General features: G+C 47.4%; 1 protein-coding gene across 2 annotated transcripts in view; it reads left to right on the top strand.

Annotated features, from left to right (window-relative positions):
- Positions 1-372: 372 nt before the first annotated feature.
- Positions 373-15,750, top strand: part of LOC116989530 (cartilage oligomeric matrix protein) — a 28,967-nt gene continuing 13,589 nt past the window's right edge. Inside the window, exons 1-10 of one of the 2 annotated variants that reach the window (XM_033047001.1) lie at positions 373-690; positions 3,012-3,094; positions 3,435-3,486; positions 4,784-4,956; positions 7,915-8,052; positions 8,261-8,338; positions 10,709-10,861; positions 11,961-12,065; positions 12,194-12,301; positions 14,525-14,684. In XM_033047001.1, the coding sequence (XP_032902892.1) occupies positions 615-690; positions 3,012-3,094; positions 3,435-3,486; positions 4,784-4,956; positions 7,915-8,052; positions 8,261-8,338; positions 10,709-10,861; positions 11,961-12,065; positions 12,194-12,301; positions 14,525-14,684 (1,126 nt within the window). In that variant the 5' untranslated portion in view covers positions 373-614. Of the gene's footprint in view, positions 691-1,502; positions 1,525-3,011; positions 3,095-3,434; positions 3,487-4,783; positions 4,957-7,914; positions 8,053-8,260; positions 8,339-10,708; positions 10,862-11,960; positions 12,066-12,193; positions 12,302-14,524; positions 14,685-15,750 lie in introns of those variants that run through there. The other variant, XM_033047002.1, reaches the window with a different exon arrangement.

Genomic DNA, 15,750 nt, shown 5'->3' with positions numbered 1-15,750 from the left:
TCGCCCTCTGAGTTTCTCTCCAGCATTTTTGTCCACCCACTGGTTCTTGATTCCCCTACTCTGGGTAAAAGACTCGTGCATTTACCCTTATCTATTCCACTCATGATCTTATAAACCTCGATTAAAAAAAACACCCTTCATCCAAGGAATAAACTTCCTGGTGCTGTATTTTTTTTTTAAACCAAACATTTTTAAACTTTAAAGCAAATTGGAAATAAAACGAAATCCTAAATGTTTTCCAGAAGGAGAGAGATGTGAGCGCCAGCAACGAAAGGAAGGAAGAAGGGGCTGGTGAGATGGGGGGCAGGAAACAAGGGGACATTTATCTCACTGTCTCAGACGCACCAAACGTGCGCGCTGGTGTTTTGTTTGGGATTAAAAAGGTATTCAGGGTCGGAGCGCCAGCACATGATGTCACTCCACAGCAGGGTCCATCGGGCGATTAAAAACGCCGGGAGCTAAGGAACAGTAAACATTAGCTGCAAGGGTTGAGAGTGAGAGAGAGAGAGAAGAGCGGTGGTGATACACAGAGAAGGTGGCTGCCTGCCTGCGATCCTGGTTTACCCCCACACAGCCTGGGATTTGAGTTTATTCCAACAACCCTCAAAGGCAAAATGATTCTCAGCAGCGTCTTGCTCATCTTTAGTTTGCACCTCAGTTACCGGACCAGCTCCTGCCAACGGACCGGTGGTAAGTAAGATGGGTGATCAATAAGTAAGATATTAAACGGGAAAAGTTTTCTTTCCAATTGTGCACGGTTGCTCTGGATAGTTAGTGTCGAACCTGCCCTTTTTTTTGCCCAACCATTTAAAGGACAAGACGCGGGGGACCCTGTCCTAACTAGCACACGGAATGGCGCAAACGTTTTCTGAAACTTTTACTGAAAGTTTCCCTGAAACTTTTTCTGAAACTTTTCTGGAGCGCCCAGAAAAAAAAACTGGTGCCCAGAAATAGTCAGAGCGCTACATGGAGACGAGAGAGAGCGGGAGAGAGAGAATGAGAGAGGGGAGAGAGAAGGGGGACTGCAGATGCTGCGATCTTGAACAAAAACACAAAAGTGCCGAAGGAACTTGGCGGGTCAGGCAGCATCCGTGGAAAGGAATGGGCAGGCGACGGACGGATCGATGTGGCGTGAAGAAGGGTTCAAAACCTGAAACCTCGTCTGTCCATTCATTCCACAGATGCTTCCTGACCCGCTGAGTTCCTCCAGCACTTTTTATTTTGCGGGTGGTTTTGTATTTTGCAGGGTGTTTCCCGCTGTGGTTAAATTCTCCATTATACCCCTCTGTTTGAAGGTTCCAGGTCAATATCCCCCTCACACCAAGAGACCTATAACAATACTATATAGTAAAGAGACTATACTGTAGAGACCCGCGTTCGCTCTTTGGTGAATAACTTTCTTATTTTTAGACACAAGGAACTGCAGATGTTGGAATCTTGAGCAAAACACAAAGTGCTGGAGGAACTCAGGCAGCATCTGTGGAAGAACTCAATGGGTCAGGCAGCATGTGTGGAAGAACTCAGGTCAGGCAGCATCTGTGGAAGAACTCAGTGGGTCAGGTAGCATATGTGGAAGAATTCAATGGGTCAGGCAGCATCTGTGGAAGAACTTAATGGGTCAGGCAGCATCTGTGGAAGAATTCAATGGGTCAGGCAGCATCTGTGAAGAAAGTGGATCAGGCAGCATCTGTGGAAGAACTCAGTGGGTCAGGCAGCATCTGTGGAAGACCTCAGTGGGGCAGGCAGCATCTGTGGAAGAACTCAATGAGTCAGGCAGCATCTGTGGAAGAACTCAATGAGTCAGGCAGCATCTGTGGAAGAACTCATTGCGTCAGGCAGCATCTGTGGAAGAACTCAATGAGTCAGGCAGCATCTGTGGAAGAACTCAGCGGGTCAGGCAGCATCTGTGGAAGAACTCAATGGGTCAGGCAGCATCAGTGAATAACTCAGTGTGTCAGGCAGCATCTGTGGTGGGAACTCAGCAGGTCTCTCTGCGTGTGACAATAAAGTAAAAGTTTAGTTTAGTTTATTGTCACGTGTACAGTGAAAATACTTTTTACTGCGTGCCGAACAGTTAGCCGAAAGATTATATATGATTTTACATCTACAGGGTACAGATAAAAGGAATGAAGTTTAGTGCAAGATAACATCAATTAAAGTCCGATTAAAGATAGTCCGAGGATCTCCAATGAGGTAGATGGGAGGTCAGGACCGCTATAGGATCTTTGGTCAGGACCAAAGCTAGTTGTTGATAGGATGATTCAGTTGCTTGATAATAGCTAAACTGTGTCTGATCTATTTGGTAGCTTGCAAAAACAAAGCATTTCACTCTAAAATTACGAGAGGAATAGATTGGGTGGATGCCCAGCGTGGGGGAATCGAGAACCAGAGGGCATAGGTTTAAGGAGAAGGGAGAAAGATTTTATAGGAATCTGAGGGGTAACTTTTTGCATGCAAAGGGTGGTGGGTGTATGGAACGAGCTGCCGGAGGAGGTAGTTGAGGCAGGGACTATCGCAATGTTAACGGAACATTTAGACAGGTACATTAATAGCACAGGTTTAGAGGGATATGGGCAAATGCAGGCAAGTGGGACTAGTGTAGATGGGACATGCTGGTCGGTGTGGGCAAGTTGGGCTGAAGGGCCTGTTTACGTACACTATGATTCTATGACTTTGGTACAAGTGGCAAAAATAAATCAAAACCTACACTACCATCAGTAAAGTTTAAGAAGGAACTGCAGATGCTGGAACAATCGAAGGTAGACAAAACTGCTGGAGAAACTCAGCGGGTGAGGCAGCATCTATGGAGCGAAGGAAGGGGTGACGTTTCGGGTCGAAACGTCACCCATTCCTTCGCTCCATAGATGCTGCCTCACCCGTTGAGTTTTACCATCAGTAATCTGTGATACAAGGAGGGGGGGAGGGGTTGTGTGTCGTGACTCTGTGACGGTGCTGGCTGTTGCCATTGCTTGGAGTACGAGTGACCCCTTCGCTTTCTTCGCTGTCTTTAGGAGATTTCAACCACCAAATGCTTTCTCAGATGAAGCTAACAAACCAGGAACTGACAGAGATTAAAGAGCTCCTCAAACAACAGGTAAAGGATCCTCGCCCCAACCCGAGTCTGTGCCCCCTCCCCTACCCATCCCCAGACCCCAAACCTTAACCCTTTAATAGTATTGTATTGTATTGTATTCAAATTTATTGTCATTGTCTCAATTAGAGACAACGAAATGAATTTCCCTTTACAGTCAGTATCATAAAAATAAATAAATAATAAAACATATTAAAAATAAAATAGAATTTAAAATTAAAAAAAAAAAAAAAAAAAAAGTGACACCCACTGCATCCCTGGCCCCATCTAATGGGCAGTCGTCACAGTTTTTATGTCTATTGTTCTCCGCCACATCACTAACGCTGCTGCCATTGCCTCACAGGTAAAGGAGACCATCTTTCTGAAGAACACCTTGGCAGAATGTGACTTCTGTGGTGAGTAAACCCCACTGACATTCAGCAACAACTCTGTAACTTCTTAAGGGGTTGGACAGGCTAGATGCAGGAAGATTGCTCCCGATGTTAGGGAAGTCCAGGACAAGGGGTCACAGCTTAAGGATAAGGGGGAAATCCTTTAAAACCGAGATGAGAAGAACTTTTTTCACACAGAGAGTGGTGAATCTCTGGAACTCCCTGCCCCAGAGGGTAGTCGAGGCCAGTTCATTGGCTATATTTAAGAGGGAGTTAGATGTGGCCCTTGTAGCTAAGGGGATCAGAGGGTATGGAGAGAAGGCAGGTACGGGATACTGAGTTGGATGATCAGCCATGATCATATTGAATGGCCTACTCCTGCACCTAATTTCTATGTTTCTATGTTTCTATGTAACGCTACAAACTATCGGCGCGTTTGGAGAGGTAGGAACTTGTGCCGAGCCAGGACACGGGAGAGTCTGCTCAGTCTGGTCAGGTGTACAGTTTGGGGCGTGAAGGTCCCTCGTTCCAGTCCCACACTGGGCATCTCAACACCTGATTTTAGCTGATGGTTGATTGTACTGTAGAGGTGTGCAGCAGTGTGGGAGGGGTGGGGTTCAGGGAGGGGTGGGGTTCAGGGAGGGGTTGTGTGGGAGGGGTGGGGCTGTGGGAATGCCACCGGAGATAACCATTGGTGAGGGAGTGTCGCTGTGTTTGATCCTGACTTTGGCTGCTGTCCGTACGGAGTTTGTACGTTCTCCCCGTGACCGCGTGGGTTTTCTCCGGGTTTCTTCCCACATTCCAAAGACGTGCAGATTTCAGCCCGTTAGTGTGTAGGATAGAACTGTTGTATGTGATCGATGGTCGGCGTGGACTCGGTGGGTCGACGGGCCTGGCCTGGTTCCATGCTGTATCTTTCAAACGATAAAACTAAGGTGGAAACAGGCCCTTCAGCCCGCCAAGTCCATGCTGACCATCGATCAGCTGCTCACACTAGTTTTATGTTATCCCACTTTCACATCCATTCCCTACCCACTGGGGGGCAATTCGCAGAGGCCAATAAACCCGCACGTCTTTGGGCCGTGGGAGGAATCCGGTGCACCTGGAAGAAACCCACACGGTCATAGGGAGAACGTGCGTGCAAAGTCCACACAGACAGTACCTGTAGTCAGGTTCGAACGGGGGACTCTTAGGGATGTGAGGCAGCAGTTCTACCCGCTGTGCCCACCGTGCACCTGTGGTTCTGGGTGAAGACTCTGGAGCCTTTGACGTTTCAGCCCCAGTTGACATTTCAGCTCCTCTTTCTCGTTCCAACCTCCAGGCATCCAACGGGAGGGGAAGCAGCCGCCGATCACCGTCTACCCGCTGGTAAAATGCGACCCTAATCCCTGCTTCCCCGGTGTGCTGTGCTCCGAGACTGGCAGCGGCTTCCTGTGCGGCCAGTGCCCCACCGGACTCACCGGCAACGGGAGCTATTGTACTGACATGGACGAGGTGAGGACCGGCGGAGCCAAGGACGGCCGGGGGGCAGGAACAACGTGTGGGGTCAGGAATCCAGGGCCGATTAGCTGGAGTCAAGCAACAACCCAGCAGAGTGTGTAGGAAGGAACTGCAGATGCTGTGTGTTTACACCGCAGATAGACACAAAATGCTGGAGTAACTCAGCTGGTCAGGCAGCATCTCTGGTGAAAAGGAATAGGTGACGTTTCGGGTTGGGACCCTCCTTCAGACTCAACAGGCAGAATGTTGGGAGGTGAGGGAAGGGGGGTGGGGGAGGTGAGCCTTGGGGATAATTTAGGTGCCAGGTCTTCCGTTAATAGAGTCCATGGTATATGGACACATTTATCTGTACTGTAGTAAATGCCTTACTATTTTTCTGTGTGCTTAAGCAAAGCAAGAATTTCATTGTCCTATACAGGGACACATGACAATAAACTCACTTGAACTTGAACTTGATACAGCATGGATACAGACCCTTCTGCCCAGCTCCTCCATGCCCGATCAAACATGCCCTATCTACACTAGTCCCAGCTGCCTGCATTTGGCCCATATCCTTCTAAACCCTTCCTATCCATGCCCCTGTCCTAGTGTCTATACAATACTTGCCCCAGCTACCTCGTCTGGCAGCTCGTTCCATACACCGACCATCCTCTGTGTGGAAAAAGTTGACCCTCGGGATCCTATTAAATCTTTCCCCTCTCATCTTAAATAGATGTCCTCTGGTTTTTGATGCTGAGAGAATGGAGCAGCTGGTCTCGTACACTCTGGAGTTTAGAAGGATGAGAGGGCATCTCATTGAAACATACAAGATTGTTAAGGGCTTGGACACGCTAGAGGCAGGAAACATGTTCACGATGTTGGGGGAGACCAGAACCAGGGGCCACAGTTTAAGAATAAGGAACAAGCCATTTAGAACGGAGACGAGGAAACACTTTTTCTCACAGAGAGTGGTGAGTCTGTGGAATTCTCTGCCTCAGAGGGCGGTGGAGACAGGTTCTCTGGATGCTTTCAAGAGAGAGCTAGATAGGGCTCTTAAAAATAGCGGAGTCAGGGGATAATGGGAGAAGGCAGAAACGGGGTACTGATTGGGGATGATCAGCCATGACCACATTGAATGGCGGTGCTGGATCGAAGGGCTGAATGGCCTACTCCTGCACCTACTGTCTATTGTCTATTGTCGATTTCCCTATTCTAGGTAAAAGACTGTGTAATAACCCTGACTATTGCGCTCATGATCGTATACACCTCTATAAGATCACCCCTCAGCCTCCTGCACTTTGAGGAATAAAGTCCCAGCCTGCTTAACCTCTTCCTATCGCTCATGCCCACGTGTCCTGGCTACACCCTCCTTGTAGTAACTCCTGACTGGAGTAAACCTATAGTGAGATTAGATTATTTGATTGTTTCTCATACTAACCCGTCAATAGAAGTTAAACCCACAAATTAAAAGTGGGCTCGGGTGTCAAGAAGCTACCATAGCGCATTCTTTTGTTTTTTGTACAAAAATCCAAAAATTCTGGCATGGAATATTTGATATTTTTTCAAAATTAATTAAAATAAAACTGGTACCAAAACCAGAATGGATCATTTTTGGGATATCGGAAGGTATCCCTGAATTAAACGTGTATCAGAAGAATTTACTCAATTACGGGCTAATAATGGGAAAAAAGCTCATACTTAAATTCTGGAAAAATGCGCCCACACCAACAATAAAAATGTGGACATCAAATATGTTTGAAACATTACATCTGGAAGAGATGAGATTCCTCTTAGCAGGTAAAGCAAACCAATTCCAAAAGACGTGGTCTACGTTTATGGACCTATTAAAAGCATGAGGTGCAATAGTAATTTTATAAATAAATAAATAAATAAATGGTATCAGGACCTGGCAATGGGAGGTAAAACAACAAAAACAGACTTGGTTGGTAGTCTTTCTGCGGAGTTTACTGTTATAATAGAGCGATTGTCCTTACTTTCTTTTTCTTTCTTTTCTAGGGTCTACTTTCTTACTTCACTTCCTTCTCTAACTTCTTTTCTAAGGGGCTTTCTTTTCCCAACACTCTCTTGTACTTCACGACTCTTGCGCACCTTCTTTACTTTCCTTACTTCTATCTTTTTCTTAAAGCTTAAAAAAAAATGAAGCGGTACAAAAAAATGTATCAAGATATATGTGTTGTGTGTTATTGTAATTTACCGTACTTCTAATAAAAATAATTTAAAAAAAATAAAAAAAAATAAAAGTGGGCTCGGATTGTTTAAACGTTCTTGTTCATCGTTCAATCTTCATCAAAAGTCCTGAGGTAACGTTTTCCATAGTGAGGTTGAAGGGTGTTCAGAGTTATTGACCAAGATTTTGACGTAACTAGAGGGCATAGCTTTAAGGTGAGAGGGCCAAAGTCTAATGGAGATGGGCTGTGCTTCACACAAAGGATGGCGGGGGCCTTGAACGGGGCTGCCAGGAGTGGTGGTGGAGGCAGATACAATAGTGGTGCTTCACACACGTTTAGATAGGCACACGGATATAAGTGATAGGAGCAGAATTAGGCCATTTGGCCCATCAAGTCCACTCCGCCATTCAATCATGGCTGATCTGTCTCTTCCTCCCAATCCCATTCTCCACCCTTCTCCCCATATTCTCTGACACCTGTACTAATCAATAATCTATCTATCTCTGCCTTAAATGTATCCACTGACTTGGCCTCCACAGCCTTCTGGGGCAAAGAATTTCACAGATTCACCACCCTCTCTCTAAAGAAATTCCTCCTCATCTCCTTCCTAATAGAACTTCCTTTTATTCTGAGACTGTGACCTCCAGTCCTAGACTCTCCCACTAGTGGAAAGCTGACAATATGTATGGTGCAGACACACACTGGGTGGAGGGGCCTGATCCTGTGCTGTACTGTTCAATGTTCTATGTTGATTATTTTCTCTCCCCCCCCCACCCCCCTACAGTGCCAGACACAGCCTTGCTTCCCTGGAGTCCGTTGCATCAATAGATCCCCTGGTTTTCAATGCGACTCTTGTCCGAGCGGCTTCAGTGGCCCCAGAATCCAGGGGACAGGGGAGACGTTTGCTCGGACACACAAGCAGGTAAGGAACTTGCATGAGGGCTGGGCATTGGTGGACCTTGGCGGTGGCAGCCCGACCTCCGTGGCGGTTGGACTGGGCTGTGGGGACAGGTGTGGACTGGATGAGTGTGGGTGCGGAGTAGGCTTGGGTGGCAGGTGTGAGCGCTGATTGTGAGTGGGTGTGATGCTTGTTCACCTGCGATGGTGACTCGTTCACATTTATTTTGCAGGTGTGCACGGATATCAACGAGTGTGACAATGGGCGTAATGGTGGCTGTGATCCAAACTCCATCTGCACCAACAGCCTGGTGAGAAGGACACAGATCTGACATGGACCGGGGCGGGGCGGGGGTGTGGGGGGGGAGAGAAGGGGGTGTGGGGCGGACACTGGGGAGGCTGTGGATGACCCAGCACAGTGAGCGCTGTGCTATAAACACGAGTATGTCAAGACAGGAGATAGACACAAAATGCCGGAGTAACCTGGACTGAGTCAGGCAGCATCTCATGTGAAAGGGTTGGACCCCTTCCCCAGTCTGAATAGATGACCCGAAACGTCACCTATTCTGCTGCCTGACCCGCTCAGTTCCTCCAGCATTTTGTGTGTGTTTTTTTTGTCTAACCAGCATTCCTCGCTGCCTCAAAAAGGCTGGCAGTATCATCAAAGACCCACACCATCCTGGCCACACACTCATCTCCCTGCTACCTTCAGGTAGAAGGTACAGGAGCCTGAAGACTGCAACAACCAGGTTCAGGAATAGCTACTTCCCCTCAGCCATCAGGCTATTAAACCTGGCTCGGACAAAACTCTGATTATTAGCAACCACTTTCTGTTATTTGCACTACCAGTTTATTTATTCATGTGTGTATATATTTATATCATGGTATATGGACACATTTATCTGTTTTGTAGTAAATGCCTACTATTTTCTGTGTGCTTAAGCAAAGCAAGAATTTCATTGTCCTATACAGGGACACATGACAATAAACTCACTTGAACTTGAACATTTTATGTGAAGATGGATGTGAGGAATATCGACCTTAGTGGGAGACCGGACACTGGCTAAGGTTTAGATTTATTATAGTCACATGTACCAAGGTACTGTGCAAAGCTTCGTTTGAGTGTTATCCAAACCCATCAAATATACCATTCATAGATACAATGAGTTCAAAATCAAGTACAATAGGTAGAGCAAAGGGCGCAGAATATAGTTCTCAGCATCGTAGCGCATCAGTTCCAGACACAATGTTCAAAGTCCTCAATGGGGTAGAGGTGAATCGGACAGTACCCTAGCTTTAGACTTTGCCTACGTTAGAGATACAGCATGGAAACATGCCCTTCAGCCCACCGAGTCCACGCCGACCAACAATTAATCACTCTCTGTGGCTACGCTAGCCTCCAAAGATGTGGACACACCCATCTACGTATCACATCCCACCCACAAGCATACAAAAAAAGATACAGCTAGAAATATCTCGACATGGCTATAATATACGAACAATAACCAACTTAAGCATAAATGGCTCCTACAAGCACTATCCTACACGCACTGAGGACAATTTGCAATTTTACCGAAGCAGAATTTTACAGATTTTACACTAACCTGCAAACCTGTATGCCTTTGGAGTGTGGGAGGGGAAACTGGAGCTCCGGGAGAAAACCCACGCAGGTCACGTTGATGCTGACTGCGGCTGCTGTCCGTACCGAGTTAGTACCGAATTCTCCCAGTGACCAAGTGAGTGTTCCTCCAGTTTCCACCCACATTCCAAAGACAATAGGCTTTGATAAAAAATTGTAAATTGTCCCTAGCGTGCAGGATAGTGCTTGTGTACGGGGATCGCTGGTCGGTGCGGACTCGATGAGCCTGCATCTGCGCTGCATCTCCAAACTAAACTAAACTTGTAACATGAAGATAGACACAGAAAGCTGGAGTAACTCAGCGGGACATGCAGCATCTCTGGAGAGAAGGAATGGGTAACGTTTCGGATGGAGACCTTTCTGGCATACACTGGCATCAGCCAATCTTCTCCGTCCCGCCTGCAACTGGTCCAAAACGCCGCAGCGAGACTCCTGACGGGCACCGGAAAAAGGGACCACTTCACCCCGATCCTGGCCTCTCTCCACTTCCCCCCTGTGCGATTCCGTATACATTTCAAGACCCTCCTCTATGTCCACAAAGCCCTCATATGGGCTTGCCCCCTCCTGCATTAAAAGCCTTCTCGCCCACCACTCCACCTCCAGGTCCCTCAGATCGGCCGACTTGGGGCTGCTGAATATCCCGCGGTCTAGGCATAAGCTCAGGGGCGACCGTGCCTTTGCGGTTGCAGCTCCTAGACTGTGGAGCAGCATCCCCCTTCCCACCAGAACTGCCCCCTCCATCGACTCCTTTAAGTCAAGACTAAAAACTTATCTATACTCCCAAGTCTTTCCTGACGTCCACTGAGCGAGGGCTATATGTATATATGTATGTAGTTTGTTTGTTTACACTATTCTTATAACAAATGTAAAGCACTTTGGCCAACGAGAGTTGTTTTTTAAATGTGCTATATAAATAAATGTGACTTGACTTGACTTTCTTCCTAAACTTGTAACACCACAGGGCCTCTCGTTGCTTTACCCAATCCATACCAAATTTCCATGTTCTGCATGTTAACTGCAAACTGCCTTCCGTTTCCCACAGGGATCTTTCCGCTGTGGGTCCTGTAAGGCCGGGTACGTCAGAGACCGGTTCAGAGGATGCCAACCGGAGAGGAACTGTTCAAACGGAGCCCCAAACCCCTGCCATCAGTTCGCACAATGCATCGTGGCACAGAACGGCCGCATCAGCTGTGCGGTAAGGACAGATAATGTAATGTGACGTCAGCTACGCTAGTCCTACCTACCTGCGTTTGGCCCATTTACCCCTAAACCTATCCTATCTGTGTACCTGTCTAAATGCTTCTTAAATGTTGTGATAGCCACCTGCCACATCCATCTCCTCTGGCAGCTCGTTCCATGCACCTAGCACCCTTTGTGTAAACACACCTTCCGATTAAATGTCCCTCCCTCACCTTAAATCTCTGTCCTCTGATTTTCGATTTTCACTACTCTTGGTAAAAGACTCATTTAACCCACCCCATTAAGTTGCATTTACCCCATCGATTTCTCACGATGTTATGCACCTCTATAATATTACCCTTCACCCCCCCCCCCCCCCCCCCCCCGCACTCCAAAGAATAAAGTCCCAGCTCAACCTCTCCCTACAGCACAAGCCCTCCAGTCCTGGCAACATCCTCGTAAATCTTCTCTACACCCTTTCCAGCTATGCTATAACAGGGTGACCCAAAACTGGACACAATGCTGCAAATGTGGCCTCAGCAATGTCTTGTACAACTGCAACATGACCTCCCAACCTCTATACTCACCACTCTGACTGATGAAGGCCAAAGTGCTGAAAGCCTTCTTGACCCACTTGTGCCGCCACCTGATTTTTATTGTTGCTTTTACATCCTGCGTTAAAGTTGAGACATTGACATATAAAATCATAAAAGGACTGGACAAGCTAGACGCAGGAAAAATGTTCCCAATGTTGGGCGAGTCCAGAACCAGGGGCCACACAGTCTTAGAATAAAGGGGAGGCCATTTAAGGCTGAGGTGAGAAAAAACTTTTTCACCCAGAGAGTTGTGAATTTGTGGAATTTCCTGCCACTGAGGGCAGTGGAGGCCAAATCACTGGATGGATTTAAGAGAAAGTTAGATAGAGCTCTAGGGGCTAGTGGATTCAAGGGATATGGGGAGAAGTCAGGCACGTGTTATTGATTGGGGACGATCAGCCATGATCGCAATGAATGGCGGTGCTGGCTCGAAGGGCCGAATGGCCTCCTCCTGCACCTATTTTCTATGTTTCAATGTTTCTATGATGGCAATCATCGTTGCTGTTCTCATTGCCGCAGTGTGGAATCGGCTGGGCTGGAAATGGCTACGTCTGTGGACCTGACACGGACATCGACGGCTTTCCTGACACCGCGCTGGACTGCCGCGGCAGAGACTGCAACAAGGTACGGTAGAATATGCCAAGGGAGAGGCGGTGAGATCTGGAGGGGAAAAGCGGGAAAGGTAAGTAGAAGGGAGAAATGCATGCACAGGTGAACATTGGTTGATGGATGTGCTTATGTTCTTCTACTAGGATAACTGTGTGACTGTACCAAACTCTGGGCAGGAAGATGCGGACGGTGATGGGATTGGAGATGCCTGTGATGATGATGCTGATGGAGACGGCATTCTTAACAAAGAGGTTGGTGCTTGATTTAAATGGGCCATCAATGGCTAAACAGAAATATTGGCCATAGGGGCAGCACCCATGCATTGTGTCAAAATATCACGGTTTAGTTTAGAGATACAGTTGGTAAGCAGGCCCTTCGGCCCACCGAGTCTGCACTGACCAGCGATCCCCGCACATTGACACTATCCTACACACATTAGGGACAATTTACAATTATACCAACCAAATTAACCTACAAACCTGTACGTCTTTGGAGTGTTGGAGGAAAGCAGAGATTCCAGAGCAAACCCACGCAGGTCACGGGGAGAACGTACAAACTCCGTACAGACAGCGCCCCTGGTCAGGATCGAACCCGGGTGTCTGGCGCTGTGTCATTATTGGGTTTGAGTCACTTGATTTTTTTTTTCTCCCTCAAATATGTAATTACTGATTCTGTTCCATTCTGTTTTGTAGTTTTTTTGCACAATCCGCGAGCATTGCCGCTTTTCATTTCACTGCACATCTCGTATGCGTATGTGACGAATAAACTTGACTTGACTTGACATTCTGGAAATGTGAGCCAATAAACCAGGCAACGGCACGGTGGCGCAGCTGGTAGAGCCACTGCCTCTCAGCGCCAGAGACCCGGGTTCGATCCTGACCTCGGGTGCAACTTTCCCATGCGACGTTAGACTAAAAGCCTTGCCTGCTCGCTCAGGTGGAAGTGAAAATCCTGGAGCACTATTTCTCCTCAGTATCTGGCATGATATTTATTTATTGGATATATATTTATAACAGATTATCCAGCTATTATCAGGTTGCCGTGTCGGAGATTTGTACATTTGTTGCCATGTTTCCTACATTACAGCCATTAGCACATTTCAGAGGTGATCCATTGGCTGCCAACACCCTTGGATGTGTTGAGTGGAGCTGGAGATATAGCCTTTATTCCACGTAACCCAATGCAGCACGGCAACAGGCCATCTACACCAGTGGTTCCCAACCTTTTTTAGCTCATGGCCCCCTTGGGATCTTTTAATTTTTCTGTGGCCCCCCCTGACATTATTAGCGGAAAAAAAGTACTTCAATATTATACCTTCCATAAAAATATCAGTGTCTATTAATTGCACATATATTCTCTTTTATTCTATTCCACAAACATCAAAAATATTTCATCTACAGATTTAAATTTATTAGAACTTAAATTTAGGAGGCAACAGGGTTGTAGCTCTGTGGCCCCCTTCATTGAACCTGTAGTCCGCTAAATCCCCCAAATTTTCTGAAATTTGCCATGGTCCCTTTGGGGCCGTATAGCCCCAGGTTGGGAATCACTGATCTACACCACAATGTCCATGACAACCATGATCCTGCGGGTGGAGTTGGATTCATGGGAGGTGGTCTTAGAGGTGAGGATGCTCGTCAAACTGCGGGGCATCCTGGACAATACAGCTCACACCCCCTCCATGACGACCTGAGGAGCACCTTCAGCAACAGACTGGGTTCCACCAAGATGCAGCACAGAACGCCACAGGAGATCCTTCTTCCCTGTGGCTATCAAACTGTACAACTCCTCCCCCCTCTGTCGTGGGGTAGACTGACTCCCCTCTCCATTTTGTGTTTTATGACTGTTGGCAGATCAAATTCACTCCTGGGATAAATAAAGTTCTATTGTATCGCATCGTATTGCATGTTGATCCTCTCTGCCTGGACATGGTCCTTATCCATCCATTCCCTGCATGCTCATGGAGCTATCTAGATGCCTCTTAAACAAATACCTCCACTCTTGGCAGCGCGTTCCAGGCACCTACATGCGTGTGTGTGTGTTTCATAATTTTACATGCTTCTATCATGTTGCCCCTCAGCCTCCGACACTCCAGATAAATCAACCCAAATTGGTCCAACCACTCATTGTAGCCAATATTCCCCTTATCCAGGCAACTTCATGCTGAATGAGGTTAACCTATGACGTTTCGGCCCGAAACGTTGCCCATTTCCTTCGCTCCACAGATGCTGCCGCACCCGCTGAGTTTCTCCAGCAATTTTGTCTACCTTCCCATGCATCTACCGCCCTGGTCCATTGTGGTGGTAGAAATGGTAGGGATTGATGCCCATGTGGACGAGGTGATAGCGATGGCCATTGTGGCGGTAGAGAAGGAGGAGAAAGCTGGTCCAGGGTGCAGATAGAGTGATGGAGGGCTAAGGGCTTGAGCTGGAGTACAGTTGGTGCTATAACTGCTAACGATCTCACTTCCGCAGGACAATTGCATTCTGATACCAAATGTCAACCAGAGGAACACCGACCAGGACAACTTTGGGGATATGTGCGACAACTGCAGACTGATCTTTAATAACAACCAGAAGGACATCGATGGCGATGGAAAGGGAGATGTCTGTGATCAGGACATGGATGGAGATGGTACGAGCCCGGAAGAGCAGTGAGAACCTCGTGTAGATAACTATCTGAGTGTTAAAATGGTGTTGAAGAGCTGCTCTAGTGGAACAGTTCTAGTTTCGTTCTAGTTTCGTTCTAGTTTAGCTGAGCTTAGTTTATTGTCACGTGTACCGAGGTACAGTGAAAAGCTTTTTTGTTGCGTGCTAACTAGTCTATGGAAATACTATACATGATTGCAATCGAGCCACCCACAGTGTACAGATACAGGATAAAGTGAATAATAGACAATAGGTGCAGGAGTAGGCCATTTGGCCCTTCGAGCCAGCACCGCCATTCAACGTGATCATGGCTGATCATCCCCAATCAGTACCCCGTTCCTGCCTTCTCCCCATATCTCCTGACTCTGCTATCTTTAAGAGCCCTATCTAGCTCTCTCTTGAAAGCATCCAGAGAACCTGTCTCCACCGCCCTCTGAGTCAGAGAATTCCACAGACTCACCACTCTCAGTGAGAAAAAAGTGTTTCCTCGTCTCCGTTCTAAATGGCTTACCCCTTATCCTTAAACTGTTTTTGTGCATGCATAATGTTTAGTGCAAGGTGAAGTCCAAATTAAAGTTGGTCCGAGGGTCTCCAATGAGGTAGATGGTGGGTTGGGACCACTCTCTCGTGGGTGATCGAATGGGTCAGTTGCCACACTTCTGTACCTCTTGCCTGATGGGAGAGGAGAGAAGATGGTGTGGCCTTCAGCAGACCAACAAGGCTTGTGTGAATCCGGCCACCTTTGCTGGTCCAGGGCATATAGATGGGGCAGCTGGGTGGGCAGGAGCAGAAGGGCCAAAGGCTGGGATCGGGAAGCATGCAGAATGCAGGAACTGTGTGGCAGAATGGGTCAGGAGTGATTGCCTGGGTTGTTGTGGAAGATGGTAATGGGCCATAAAGAGTTATAGAGTTATCTAACTAGTAACATGGAGACAGATCCTTCGGGCCAATGTCCATGCCAACCAAGTTGGCATTCTGGGCTATAGTCCTATTTGCCTGCATTTGGCCCACATCCCTCTACCCCCCCTGCTGTATATACACCTGTCCAAATG

The sequence above is a fragment of the Amblyraja radiata genome, chromosome 29 (genome assembly GCF_010909765.2).
Source record: "Amblyraja radiata isolate CabotCenter1 chromosome 29, sAmbRad1.1.pri, whole genome shotgun sequence".
NCBI lineage: Eukaryota > Metazoa > Chordata > Chondrichthyes > Rajiformes > Rajidae > Amblyraja > Amblyraja radiata.
The sequence above is the reverse complement of the archived record's forward strand: the minus strand, read 5'-3'. Positions and strand labels throughout refer to the sequence as shown.